The 12,635-nt window shown below is 38.0% G+C and overlaps 1 protein-coding gene and 1 long non-coding RNA gene across 2 annotated transcripts; one reads left to right on the top strand and one right to left on the bottom strand.

The window, feature by feature from the left end:
• The first annotated feature begins 2,264 nt into the window (after positions 1 to 2,264).
• LOC106098260 (uncharacterized) lies at positions 2,265 to 5,618 on the top strand. Its single transcript, XR_001224413.2, has 2 exons — positions 2,265 to 2,591; positions 3,469 to 5,618. It is a non-coding gene; the product is annotated as an uncharacterized LOC106098260 (long non-coding RNA).
• Positions 5,619 to 7,122: 1,504 nt separating this feature from the next.
• On the bottom strand, positions 7,123 to 12,630 carry oip5 (opa interacting protein 5). Its single transcript, XM_003445466.5, has 5 exons — positions 12,285 to 12,630; positions 10,834 to 10,900; positions 10,547 to 10,669; positions 10,168 to 10,249; positions 7,123 to 9,965 (listed from the first exon to the last, which is right to left on the bottom strand). The coding sequence occupies exons 1-5, from the start codon at positions 12,457 to 12,459 to the stop codon at positions 9,873 to 9,875; spliced, it is 540 nt and encodes a 179-aa protein (XP_003445514.1). The 5' UTR covers positions 12,460 to 12,630; the 3' UTR covers positions 7,123 to 9,872.
• Between the last annotated feature and the right edge of the window lie 5 nt (positions 12,631 to 12,635).

The raw sequence follows: 12,635 nt of genomic DNA, 5'->3' as shown, positions 1-12,635 counted from the left end.
CTCATTTATTGGGATGTTCTTGTGACATTTTTGTGCTACTCACACGGTTTACATCCAGCTTGGAAATTTTATTTATTTATTCTTTAGGAATTAAAACATTGTAGAGTGTGATAAAATTAGAATATAACAGACTACAACTTCATATGTTAGATGATGATTTCTTGAATTGAATATTTGGCTGATAACAATGACAACATTGACATATTAAATAATATATTGTAGATATACTTACTGTATATATAGGGATATAAAGTGGACCTATCATGGTTTTCCTTCTTTTTCTGTGTAACATACTGTTAGAACTGTGGATACTAAGCATATCCAGATTTCTACATGATGAAGTCAGTGTGTGTACAAAGTGATCCCATGTTAACAAACTCCATTTTCAACAAGAAAATTGTATTAACTGCGGGACCTCAAAGGGAGAGGAGTTAAAGCAGCCTGTTTTTGACAAAGGAGAATAAGTGGATGACCCAGAAATATAAAAAATCTTCCATAAAAATCAATGGGAGGATTCTGGAAATGTCAAAGGTGACTTTTATCAGATCCCTGCCCCCACAAAGTCAATCGACAGTTAACACAGGAAACAGATCATCATGTTACACTGATGCGGGCACACAGCAGATATTCATAAATAATAATCACCTGCTGAGTTTTAGACTTGCTATAGTGCCATAAGGCCCTAAATAGGACAGAAAATGATTATATGGAAATTTGAATCATCTCAATCAAAACATAATAACATGCTTTATTATTGTTTTCTGCTAATTATAAAACGTTGGATGGTAATTTGTATGTAATTTGTAAAAGCGCTGTACCTTTAAATTTAGCACAAAGCAGCCATTTCTCTTGTGTGGCTGGTGGGAAGCAGCTAAGGTTTAAACAAGAGTAATATGACTGTGCTTTCGGTACTATTTCTACTATTAGAGGATAATTTAGATAATTTCAAAAATTGTGAAAAAATTTACCTTTTTTAAAAATATTTTTTTTGTATTTCAGAAAAAGACAGAAAAAAGCTGTGGGTTATGGTTCACTCAACCCTGTTACCGATACCCTGGAACCTGAAAAATCACCTTCATAGGGAATTTTCACTCAGTTTCAGATAAGCCTGAATTAACATGAATTTAAGCAACTTTTTGACATCCTTGCTCAAGTTTTTAATAATCACATATTTTCAAATATATGCTTAGATACACTATCAATATAATGAATAAAACTATCATAAAGGCAACAGATTAAACCCTTTTGTGAGCTAATAAAAATATTTTTGCTTACTTTTATTGAAAATGATATGGTGACATGGTTACATTTCAAGAAATATTACTTAACGGTGTTTTATATGTTTTTAACATGTTTTTATAAAGTTGATTTCAATATGCACGGTAACAGGGTTGCAAATAAGTGCTAATATTAGTGTTTTCTCAAAAACAGAAGCAAGTTGTGGAGTGTAATGCACTGTGAAAGTCAAGGACAAGTGTAATTATGTAAATAAAGGAAGGAAACTTAGACTTTACCTTGTCTTATTTTGGAAATATGTGTAATATTGTTGCATTGGTTAGCGTGACAGTCAATCTAGTCAGAAGGAACACCACAAGCAGTGCATGATTACTGTTCTAGAAAAAGTGGTTTAACAATCGTAGGAAAGAAAAAAAAACATGTATAAACAAAATCAACAGTGGATTTGTGACTATTTTAGATGTTAGATGTGACATGAAAACTAGCATTCAAGCAGTTTAAAAAATCGTAATTATTAGCAAATACAATAAACACTGATAGTCATTAACGGAGTCAACGGAAAAAGCAGGGGACGATCTTATGCAAAAAAACCCAAAACGACAACAAAAAACCCCAAACAAAACAAAAGCATTAAGTGGACAACACACAAAAATAAAATAAATAAAAAATATATACTGATATTTATTATTTTTGAATTCAGATATGGTTTAATGTAATACGCAGTTTCCTTTTTAAACGTTGTGAAAAACTAAAGTAAATAAATTTGTGTTTGGTATTTTCCAAAGATTAACTGTATATGCCTCTTTCTGTGTTAATTATTATTATGATATTAAATAGGTTTGAATTTTAGTATTTTGTGTTTGGGGCAAATGTAATTCACACAACAAACATATTTTTTTATCATTGTGTGTGTGAATTATTTTACATTTTTGGGGGTGACCCAGTTAGCGGCAGTGAAGCGTTCCATGTTCAGGACACAAGAAGAACAACTTCCGGGGCGGGTTTAATGTTGATTGACAGCTATCCAGCGCAATCCTTCTTCCGTTAGCTCGTAGTAGCGGAGCGAAAATGGCGTAGAACGTAGGGTGTTCGGGAGAACGGGACGACAGGACCTTCTTCTCTCCTCGTTTGCGGTAACCGGGGAAAGAAGAGGGTCCAGAACTTTATTTCTTCGCCGCTGTGGTTTCTCTCAGTAAGATAAATCAGACAGTCGTTCGTTTGGGAGTCCTAAATGTGTCGCCGTAGCGGAAGAAACCCCCTCTCCTCCCCACGGCTTTTGTTTACCATTGTGTGCAACTGCAGCTCAGACCACAGAGGAAATATCTCTGCATCCTTTCGGTCCAACTCGCACCAAGGTCAGTGCTTCGGTCAGCTTTTACTTAAACCTCTGTCTTCACTTTTTGAAAACTGTCGACAATTGTATGCCAGCGGACTTCTACGTTGTGTTATTTGAGTTATTTTAAGGAGTCGTGTGAATATTAACTGAAAGTAACACCATCGAAAATTATGTTTGCCTGCATTAAATGACACTGTGTCCATTAAGCACCACTGAGCACTATAAGAGTCTACTGTAATCTCTGTTTAAAGCTGAAGTGATTCGTAATCGAATAAATTAACTTAAGGAGCAGAATCGATTGCAGCATTATATAATGCATTCATTCTGCAGTACTGTGTGAAACTCTTGAGCCACCCTTCATTTCTATGAATTTTTTCCACTGAGTCAGACTCAATTATTATTATTTTTCAAAGTGGCTTCAGGCTTTCTTAAGGTCTTTAAATGTTGTTGTTTTTTTGTTTTTTTTACATTGGCTGCTTTTTCACTCATTTTCAATCCAGTCATTATATGTTATGTATTTATTTGTTAAATCACTTAATAATCACCTAGTCATTGAAGCACAAAAAAGGCACTTAGCTCAAGGGATGAACTGTGTTCTTCTGTTTACACATAACAGACAGCTTAGAAAAAAAAGATTAAATTGAATGTTGAGATATCATTTTGGGAGAGAACAGAACAAAGGCAGTGAACATCCAAAGAAGAGCTTTAAATGTACATCAATATTGAATATTTACCATTTGCTGAGATAAAATGTAAAGAAATGAAGAGTGGCTCGAGATTTTTGTACATCACTGCATATCTAATTGTTCCAAATGCAATGACAGAATGTGCTGAGTATAATCATGAATAATGGTCATATTTCTTCTATGAAAATGACATGTGAATTGTTATTTTAGGAATAAACCGTCATTTAATGGAGTCATGAAACCTCGGCAAGTGATATTGCTTTTCAAATTAAACCCAGCACCACCAACATGTCACATCCGCCACCACCAAGACATTTGGAGGTAAACGGCCACTATCAAGATGACCTCATTTGGGCATGTGGGACACCGGTGCCCTCCTTCCTGCTGGGACATTAGCCACCTCTCCTCCAAAGCATCCCACGGATCATCAGTGCACACCATGTGCCGAAATTTTGGGCGGTCGGACTTGCATGATGCACACTCTGCTTATGTCTACATGTAGCCTAGCATTATTTTGTCTGCCAGAAAGTCCTTTAGAAATACGTGTGAGATTCTCTTCAGGCTGCATGTAAACATAGTCTCTACTTCCCAAATAGTAAGAAAGGAAAAACCTACTTTCACCACAGTTACACAAAACAGTTTGATAAAGAACAAAGTACCTGCTCCCAATTTTCTGGGAAACATAGCAAAAGACACAAGATACTGTAGCAAAGATCAAGGCCTGTGATTTTCATTAGACTCATTGGGTGTGTTAATGTTTAGTTTTTTTGCTCTACCTCATTGCCATGGGAAGTCCAACAGGATGGACGAGGAGAGTGGTGAATTAGCTAAAAGGCTGTCAAGTGCCACAGAAAGTTGTATAATGTTGGATGATTAGTTTTGTTTCTGGGGGTCAAAAAGTGAGGTTGGGTGTAAATGGGAGAAGACTGAGCAGCACACAAGCACACGATGCACACTGTCACTCATTTTGGGTACAAAAAAAACCACTGAACCACTCAAACTGTGGTCTCCTATGCATCTGTTTTGCATTGTATTGTGCTCTCCTTTGTCAGGTCGGCAGGTGTTTCTTTACATATAGCACAGAGATAAAATTGGGAAGTTTTCCTTTTAATGTCGAGTCCTTTAGATAGAAATCTGGCAACTTGTATTATTTCAAATTTGTATCCTGAAGCATTCTGATTCAGTTTTCCTTCGTCTGGTCTCTTTCACTTTAACATGTTTTTATTTAGTTTTTTCCCATGTAAATTGCTGGGATTGTTTTTCCCTCCTGCATGTAGGACGTGTATAATGGGACGTTCAGGTTGAGATAGATTTTCAGTTTTGATTTCTTTTAAGGAATTGTGAGAAGACACAATTAGATCAAAAGTATCTGCTTTATCAAATATGCTTTATCTCACCCAAAAGAAACCTGGTCTCATTTTTCTTTTTCTTTATTTTTTTTATTTTAACAGAAGTATAATGCAGTCACTTGAGGAAGAAAATGCCAGTTTCCCCCTGAATTACGCAGGTAATTATCTCAGATTTCAGAGAAACCCATTTCATTTACAAAAGAAAATGCTTTTTTTAGGATTAGTGAAATTACTGAAAATCCTAGAAGAAGCTTTACATTTAATTTAGCGATCCACCTAATGGAATCAAACAAAGTCCTGCTTGTTTATTTTAATCTGTAGTTTTTTCTTTAGGTAGACAGCTCTTGGTCTGTCGGACATTATGGTGTTTCTTTAGGACTAGCCGTACAAAGAAATTCTTCGCAACTCAGTTGATGTATGATGCATCTAAACTGCATTCAGACATGTATTTGAAAGCATAAACAAGTAGCAAAGAGTGAGGCTGGTCAGAGCTTCTCATGATAATGTAATCTAACAAAATGCATAATTGTTGCTCAAGTGAATGCATGCTGCTTCTGTACATTTTCAGTTTCTTTTGTTCACTTTTGTGATTTTTACAAAGGAGAAAAATCACATTTTACCGGGATTTGTGCAATATTTGATCCTAACTGTCATGTTGTTGACCAAACTGTATATTGTATAAACAAGTGACAAGTTGTTTGAAAGCAACAAAATCACCAATGTCTTCCATTAAGATATGTATAGACTCATGTGCATTAGCTTATTTAGCGGGACTGTGGTGCCAACATTATAGTAGCCGTGCATGACCAGTAGTGATGCTTGCTTCATGAGGAATAGTGAAATCGATTTTTAGGCTAAGCTGGAGCGCCAAACTTTGGAAACCATTTCAGTGAAGTTGAAGGGTGGTAGACTTCGGCACATTTAAATACACTGCATAAAGACACAGCTTTACTCTAAACTCTACTGCAAAATCTCATTTTCATCACATGACTAGTTTGTGCAATCGAAATACAACTAATCTAAGGCACAATCAGGGTAAGTTAAGTATTTATCAAGTCATTTACTATAGCATATATACTTAAAATAAGTAACTTTTTTATTTATGCACTATAAGGCATTAAAAGAATTAGTTAATATGCAAAAGCCAAAAATCTCCCAAGTCTCACGTGTAGGGCTGCCACGATTAGTCGACTAGTCACGATTACGTCGACTATCAAAATCGTCGACGACTGATTTAATAGTCGACGCGTCGTTTGAAGCTTTGTAAGATCACAAAAGACGCAGGAATAAGTAGTAGGATTTAAGAGTGTAATAACGGACTGAAACAGAAGATGGCAGCACTGCATGTACAAGGATGCCAGCTGCCGTTACACTCCGAAGAAGAAGAAGAAGAAGCAGTGTCCCAGAATTCATAGCGCGGCCCTGCTCAGTTTTCAACAATGGCGGCAGCTAGTTAGTTTTAATATTACTCTTATTAATCTTTCTGGGTCACAAAATAAACGTTCAACATATTTTCAGGCGAGAATGTAGCTGTGTAAACCTCAAATATCTGCTCAGTTTATCAAGACACTGCATATTTTCAAAAGCGCTCCGACGTTTTCGGAGACGTCTGTTACCCACTAGCTCGATAGCTAGCCGGGGGCAAGGCTCACTAGAGCCCGTGAGAACACCGGACTCCCGGCAAATCGTTTTCAAACCCACCACCGTCTTTCGCTACTCAGGTTAAACATATATAAGTCACTTAGATAACTTAAAAATGTTATTGTTTGGCCTTTTTTTTAGTATTTTATTTGTTCCTGAGTAAATCGGTTTGGCTGAGATTAAAGTTAGGCCGAATAAACGTCAAGCAGACAACTGATTATCAGAAGTGTGAGATGTTCGAGAATATACTCCGGTGTCCCGTTATATTTTAGATATCAAGGAGTTTATTAAACTTTACCGAAACAATCTGTAAATCTCATTAAATTTAATAAACTATCATCTTGTCTTTATTTTTAGTTAGCACATACCCTAAACACTTAAAACTGTAAGCTAATGTTATATAAGAGCAGATGCTGCTGGTGCAATAAGCTGTACGTTTTACGTCCAATGGATGCATGATCCGATTAGTCGACTAATCGCAAAAATAATCGGTGACTAGTCGACTATCAAAATAATCGTTTGTGGCAGCCCTACTCACGTGTGACAATGATGAAGAAATGTTCTATTAGGAATGAGTTTCAATTTAATCCTAGACTTGGATCTGATTGGTAAGGATCCGACATTGACTTTTAATCCTAGAATAATGATCTCACAGTGACATCACTTTGTACATATTACCTCATAGTTATGGGATTCAAAGCGTTATATTTTAATCCATAAAATTGTATTTGATTAGAGTTTTAGAAGCAATAACCTACAATAATGCATGAGTTTAGTGCCCGGGTGAAAATGTTTAAAGGTTTCTGTAGCATCACGTGGAAAGGGTTATCTCCACCCATTTTTATTTTATTTGCTCACGCAGTCAATTAGACACTTCTTTCTTTAGGGAGTTAGGGATTTATCACTGAAAGCTTAGGATATTTTCTGCAGAACAAAGTGTATTCTAGAGCAGCTGTAGCATCATGTTATTACATTAGTACACGAGAGATGCTTTAAACTTCAATCGTAGCATTTTTACATCCATTCAAAGCCCACTTCTTATTTAGAAATAAACAATGAAGTAGATCTGTGGCTGCAAAGGACTCACTGAGCGAACTTGACACTTGTTTGAAAAGCACTTTCTCTATGTACTGACTTGCACCGTCATCATCTCCACCCTGTCTTGGATACTTTGTTCTAACAACCCTGTAATGCTCTTTCTTGGAATTTGTAATCAACAATTTATAAGCAAGTAGACATCTAGCAACATTAATATATGGGTTTAAAAAATATGCATGTCTTAGCAGAATAATGAATGATTTGTATTGCATGCAATAATCCAACTTTGTAATGTGAACGAGTGTAATTAGGAAATTGAAATGTTCATTTTGGATGTTCTGTGAGGACTTGTTTGACACAACGGCGAGCACGTTGAAAAAGCTTCAACAGTTTTACAGACTACCCGCTAGTTTGTTACAGTAAAGAACGGAGTAGCTCTCCATTGTGTCAAATATGACCTGACAGTGTAGCCACAGTGCAGCTGAAAAACAAATCAACCTTTGTTCCCATTAAAAAAGGAAAAAAATGTATCAAGAGCTTAGGTAAGATTAACGACATCACTTTGTTGATCAACTTTTCCACACAGGACGTGGACTGTGTAGAAACTATGCACTCCAGAGGGAGGAAATGGGCATGCTTGTTATGTGTGAGCCTCTTGTCTGGTTTTGTATTAACTTTAAAAAAAAAGAAAAAAAGAATCTGTATCAGAAGTTCAGCAATAAAATGCAGCATGGTGCCAATTAAATTGATGGGTGTCGACTACAGTTTGAATGCCATATAACAAGAACCAAGGGTTCGTGCCATATAACACGAACCAACAAACCAAAGGTTTGTTGTCCTTAATACCACTCTGAGGCTGGTTATACACCAGAAAATTATTACTGAAGGAAGATTTGAACCTAATTCTAGCTTGGTGAGAAGATTGTAAGCAGGGACAAAACTACCTTTGCTCTCACTGAACTGCTGATCCTAAAATCATGGGAAGAATTAGGCTCTAACTTTATTAACAAAATAGCATTTACAGCAAATACACGAGATATACACTCACTGGCCACTTTATTATTTACTTTTTAATGGAACTATCTAAGCAGACAATCACATGGCAGCAGTTCAAAGCATTGAGGGCTGTATTTGTGGTTGAGATGATCTGCTGAAGTTCGAACCGAGCATCAGAACGGGGACAGGATTGTCTTATTGTTATTATGCAAGCATAAGAACATTAAGGCAAAGCTAAGAACGGGAAACTCAGGCTACAAAAACTGGACAACAGAAGGTTACGAGAGCAAGAGGATGATAGGGTCAGAATTTGGCATAAACAGTATGCAAGTATGGATCCATCTCACTTTCATAATCAAAGGTTCAGACTGGTAGTGGTGGCCTCAAATGGCCTCCACAGTCACCAGATCTCAATCCAATACAGCACCTTCAGAAGGTGGTGAAACAGGTCATTTACAACATGGATAGCAGCAACTGTGTGATGCTATCATCTCTAAATGGACAATATCCCTGAGAAATGTTTCAAACATCTTGTTGAATCTGTGCCATGAAGAATTAGTGTAGATCTGAAGGCAAAAACTGTACTGGCAAGATGTACTTAAAAAAGTGGCCACTGAGTGTATGCTATCCATTACAAACAAACTACAGTAAATCAAGATTACTTTGACATTTTAATTGAACTGAACTGAGGGTGACTCTGAACATTGACCATACATCTCAAAAGTTGACAAGTCACCAGACCAAATGCCACACTGCTTTCATGGCATTATCAGCAGCAGAGAAGGGATCTGAGAAGCTGTGTCAACAACTGTTGCCATCATCTGTAACAATTGTTAATATCTGCAGGTGGAATGGCATTTATCTTTCATAACAATGCCCTGATTTAACCTGCAACAATTAAGAAAGTGAATAATAAAAAGTAATTTCACTTAGTAGCTGTCAACATAGACTGTATATAAAAGTTGGATGTTGGCACAGTGAGGTCCAGTTCTGAAGCATTCTGGTCAGCAAACAACACATCAGAAGGGAGGGGTGAATCTGACTGATTAACCAAGGACACTTCATGGTCACACAGTAGCAACTAGCCAATCATAAAGCATACAGTTTTGTTTTGTATCCTTATAGCCTAAGTGGGGCCATAATTTACAAAATAAAACAATCATGCCGTATTCAGTAAGACTTAAAAATAGTGACCGAGGCCATAAACTCAACAGGAAAGTGGCAGATCAAAGAAGCGGGAGGGTTTTTCCATCTTTACCTTAAGAATTGATTTTTCAATGAGGAGGCGCCCTCTGCTGGTCCTTCTAAAGAATGCAGGTTTGAGGCAGGTTTAAGTATTCACACTCTTGAATGTTAGAGCTGCATCCATTGTTTACAAACAATCTGACATATTAGCGTTCTCTGATCTTCCCTTTATTTTCCAATGGAACAAACACATTTCAGCTAGAATCCATTATTAGTGATATAATTTTCTTTACAAGCATATGGAGGCGCATAAATGCCACCATCACCAAAAACCATATACAGTACGCAGCAGACTGAAGAACACATTTTCCCTAATCCCAGGTCAAGCTGGGTGTCCTGTGTACACTAGTTGACCATATTACTGGTAACACTTCTGTCTACCAGTCTGTTCTTAATGCGTGACATCTGTTCCAGCTGTGCTTCAAACTGTTGTCTCACCTGCAATGGAAAGCAAGTAACACATTTATTTGCTCAGCAGAGGGAATTATAATTTATTTCATTCCTGACTGGATTGCTTTATGCACCAATCTCTTCTATTGTGAAGTGAGTGTGAGCACTAATGAACCACAATATAACCCAATGAAAAAAATTAAAATTGGTTCTTTTGCTCAGACATGATACTATTATTTCAGTGTCCCACCTCATTCATGCTTTCTCTGAGTGGCTTCTGATCAAATGTGAGTGTGGATGCCTTCACCAGGGAGCTGCTGTTGAGGATGTAACTGCAGAGAGAATTAAGCAAGTTCTTGAAGATTGAGGGATGCAAAAAAATAACTTCAATGAAACTGTTTCCATTAAAGATCGAAAAATATAATTACCACCCACTTATTTATAAAGTGAATATTTAAACCTACTCATCAAGTATACAACATATACAGGGTTTGTTTCATCTCTGACCTGAGCTCACAACAATAAGTGAACAAAGCTCATAAGCCACATGTTTATTCTACCCTCCCCAGAAAAACATGTACACAAGTAGTCAATATGGTTGTGTGGTTAGTAGAAGCCGGAGGGCTTACCAGTTGATGTTTGCTTTGTAGAGGAGAAAGATGGACCGAATCAGAGCCAAACGTGAGGGTGCTGAGTGAATGACTTTCCCCAGAGCACAGCGGCAGCCACGGCATTTTAAAGAGCTGTAGATGCTGGGAGTGACCAAGACATTCATTAACAACCTGTGGATGACTGTGATTCCTCCAGTATTTTATCTATACCACTAAAGTCTAAGCTGTGCTTATGTCAATGCTTTGTGGTACAAAACAAATTCCCTCTACAAGGTCAATAAACGCTGCAGCTTTACCCTACTCACCAATTAGTCATTTCCCCTTTATGTCCTGACTCCATCTTGTCACTAATGACTACATCGTTGGTTACTCCTAAAGAAAAACAGGTAGAAAACCATTTAATAATATATTGGCATAAAACTTTTGAAAATCATCAGTGGAGTTTAAGTATAGTATCCCTGAAAAAACAGACATTAAAAGAGCATTAGGGAGCAAATGTGGTTGTTTTTGTCACTCTGGCACGAACAGCACGTCCCAGTTGATCCCACAAGTGTTCGATGGCGTTGAGGACAGGACTACAGGCAGGCTATTCCATCCCCTCCACTCCCAAACAGACGGCAGAAGAAACTACACCAGAGCAAGTGCGCTGGCCCAAGTAGTACCAAAGAAGTCAACACCGCCAGAGCTTAACGATTATCAAACAGCTGACCTCACGGCATGTGACAAAGGTACTGTAGATACTAAACATTTGCCCAGCTGAGACCACAGGCGAAATCACCTCTTGACCCTCAGCAGTTTGCACACAGACCAAATGTGGAAGCAATCACCTACATCCTGCAGGGAGCTTACTGCCATCTAGACAGTAATGGCTGCACAGTGAGGATTACCTTCTTTGATTTCGCAAGTGCATTCAACACAATCCATCTGCTGCTACTGAGAGAGAATCTACAGGAAATGTCAGGAAACACATCCACTGACAAACAGTCCACAGCATATGAGACTGGGGAAGTACTCTGTCTGTTTGGTGATGTTCAGTTCAGGAGCTCTGCAGGGGACTCTGCAATCTCCCTTGTTGTTCACCTTGCACACCTAAGACACTGAAGAGTTTAGCTCTGGGTTTAGGCACCTACAGAAATACTCTGATCAGTATGCAACGGTTTGATTTTAGAGGCAGAATGGGGAGTAGAGAGCACTAATGGATGATTTTGTGGCATGGCCTGGGAGGATTCATCTGCTTCTGAATATGAATAAGACCAGAGGGAATGTGATCTACTTCAGAAGGTTCCTTTTGAGGTGGTGGAGTACAGGTACCTGGGTGTCCACATCAACAGCAGGCTGAACTCTACTGGGGTCTGCTGGGGGAGAAGACTGAATAAACTGATTATGAAGGCTGACTCTGTAACTGGCTGTAAATTGGAAACTTTGAGGATATTGTGATGAAACTTTTCCATCACTAATAATCCTGACCACCACTGCGCTGAATAGGCAGTCTCTCTAAAAGACCGATTGAGCTTTGCAGCTACAGGAGAGGCATCTACCACCAGGCATACTACCATATTGCTATTGAATAATGTATTTATCATCTCATTGCTTATCTTACTCCAAAATTTTAGGTCATGTGGTGTAAACAGTCGCCATAAAAACAAGTCAAAATCCATCTACTATGAGTTTAGTTAAAAGCACTGTAAACTGATACTACATTTAACATAAACCCAATGCCTCAGCGAACAAGTGTTTAGAAATGAAGTGTGCTTACTTATGCACATAAGAGAGTCCATGCTTTTCATCTCCCCACAGACGCCTGTGGAGTCCGCCAGGACGGCGTTGCACTGGTGACAGTGGAGAGTCATCTGCTGTCTGTGCACTGTTCCTGTGGCTGGCAGCTTTAGGTCGTCGGTGTGTTTAATTAAAAAGCTGTCGTTAAATTCCATGTTTCACGGTGCCTAGCCAGCAACTTGCCCTCCTCGCGAATTTGAACAACAGAGGAAAGCACGCCCTCAGCGTAACCACGCCCCTACAAAGAAATGTACAAGCTACCAAATAACACTTTTCTACAAGTTTAACAAAGAAGTGTGGCTGATTAAATTATTTTAAATGTATGAAATTT

Source organism: Oreochromis niloticus, linkage group LG19 (genome assembly GCF_001858045.2).
Source record: "Oreochromis niloticus isolate F11D_XX linkage group LG19, O_niloticus_UMD_NMBU, whole genome shotgun sequence".
Lineage (NCBI taxonomy): Eukaryota > Metazoa > Chordata > Actinopteri > Cichliformes > Cichlidae > Oreochromis > Oreochromis niloticus.
The sequence above is the reverse complement of the archived record's forward strand: the minus strand, read 5'-3'. Positions and strand labels throughout refer to the sequence as shown.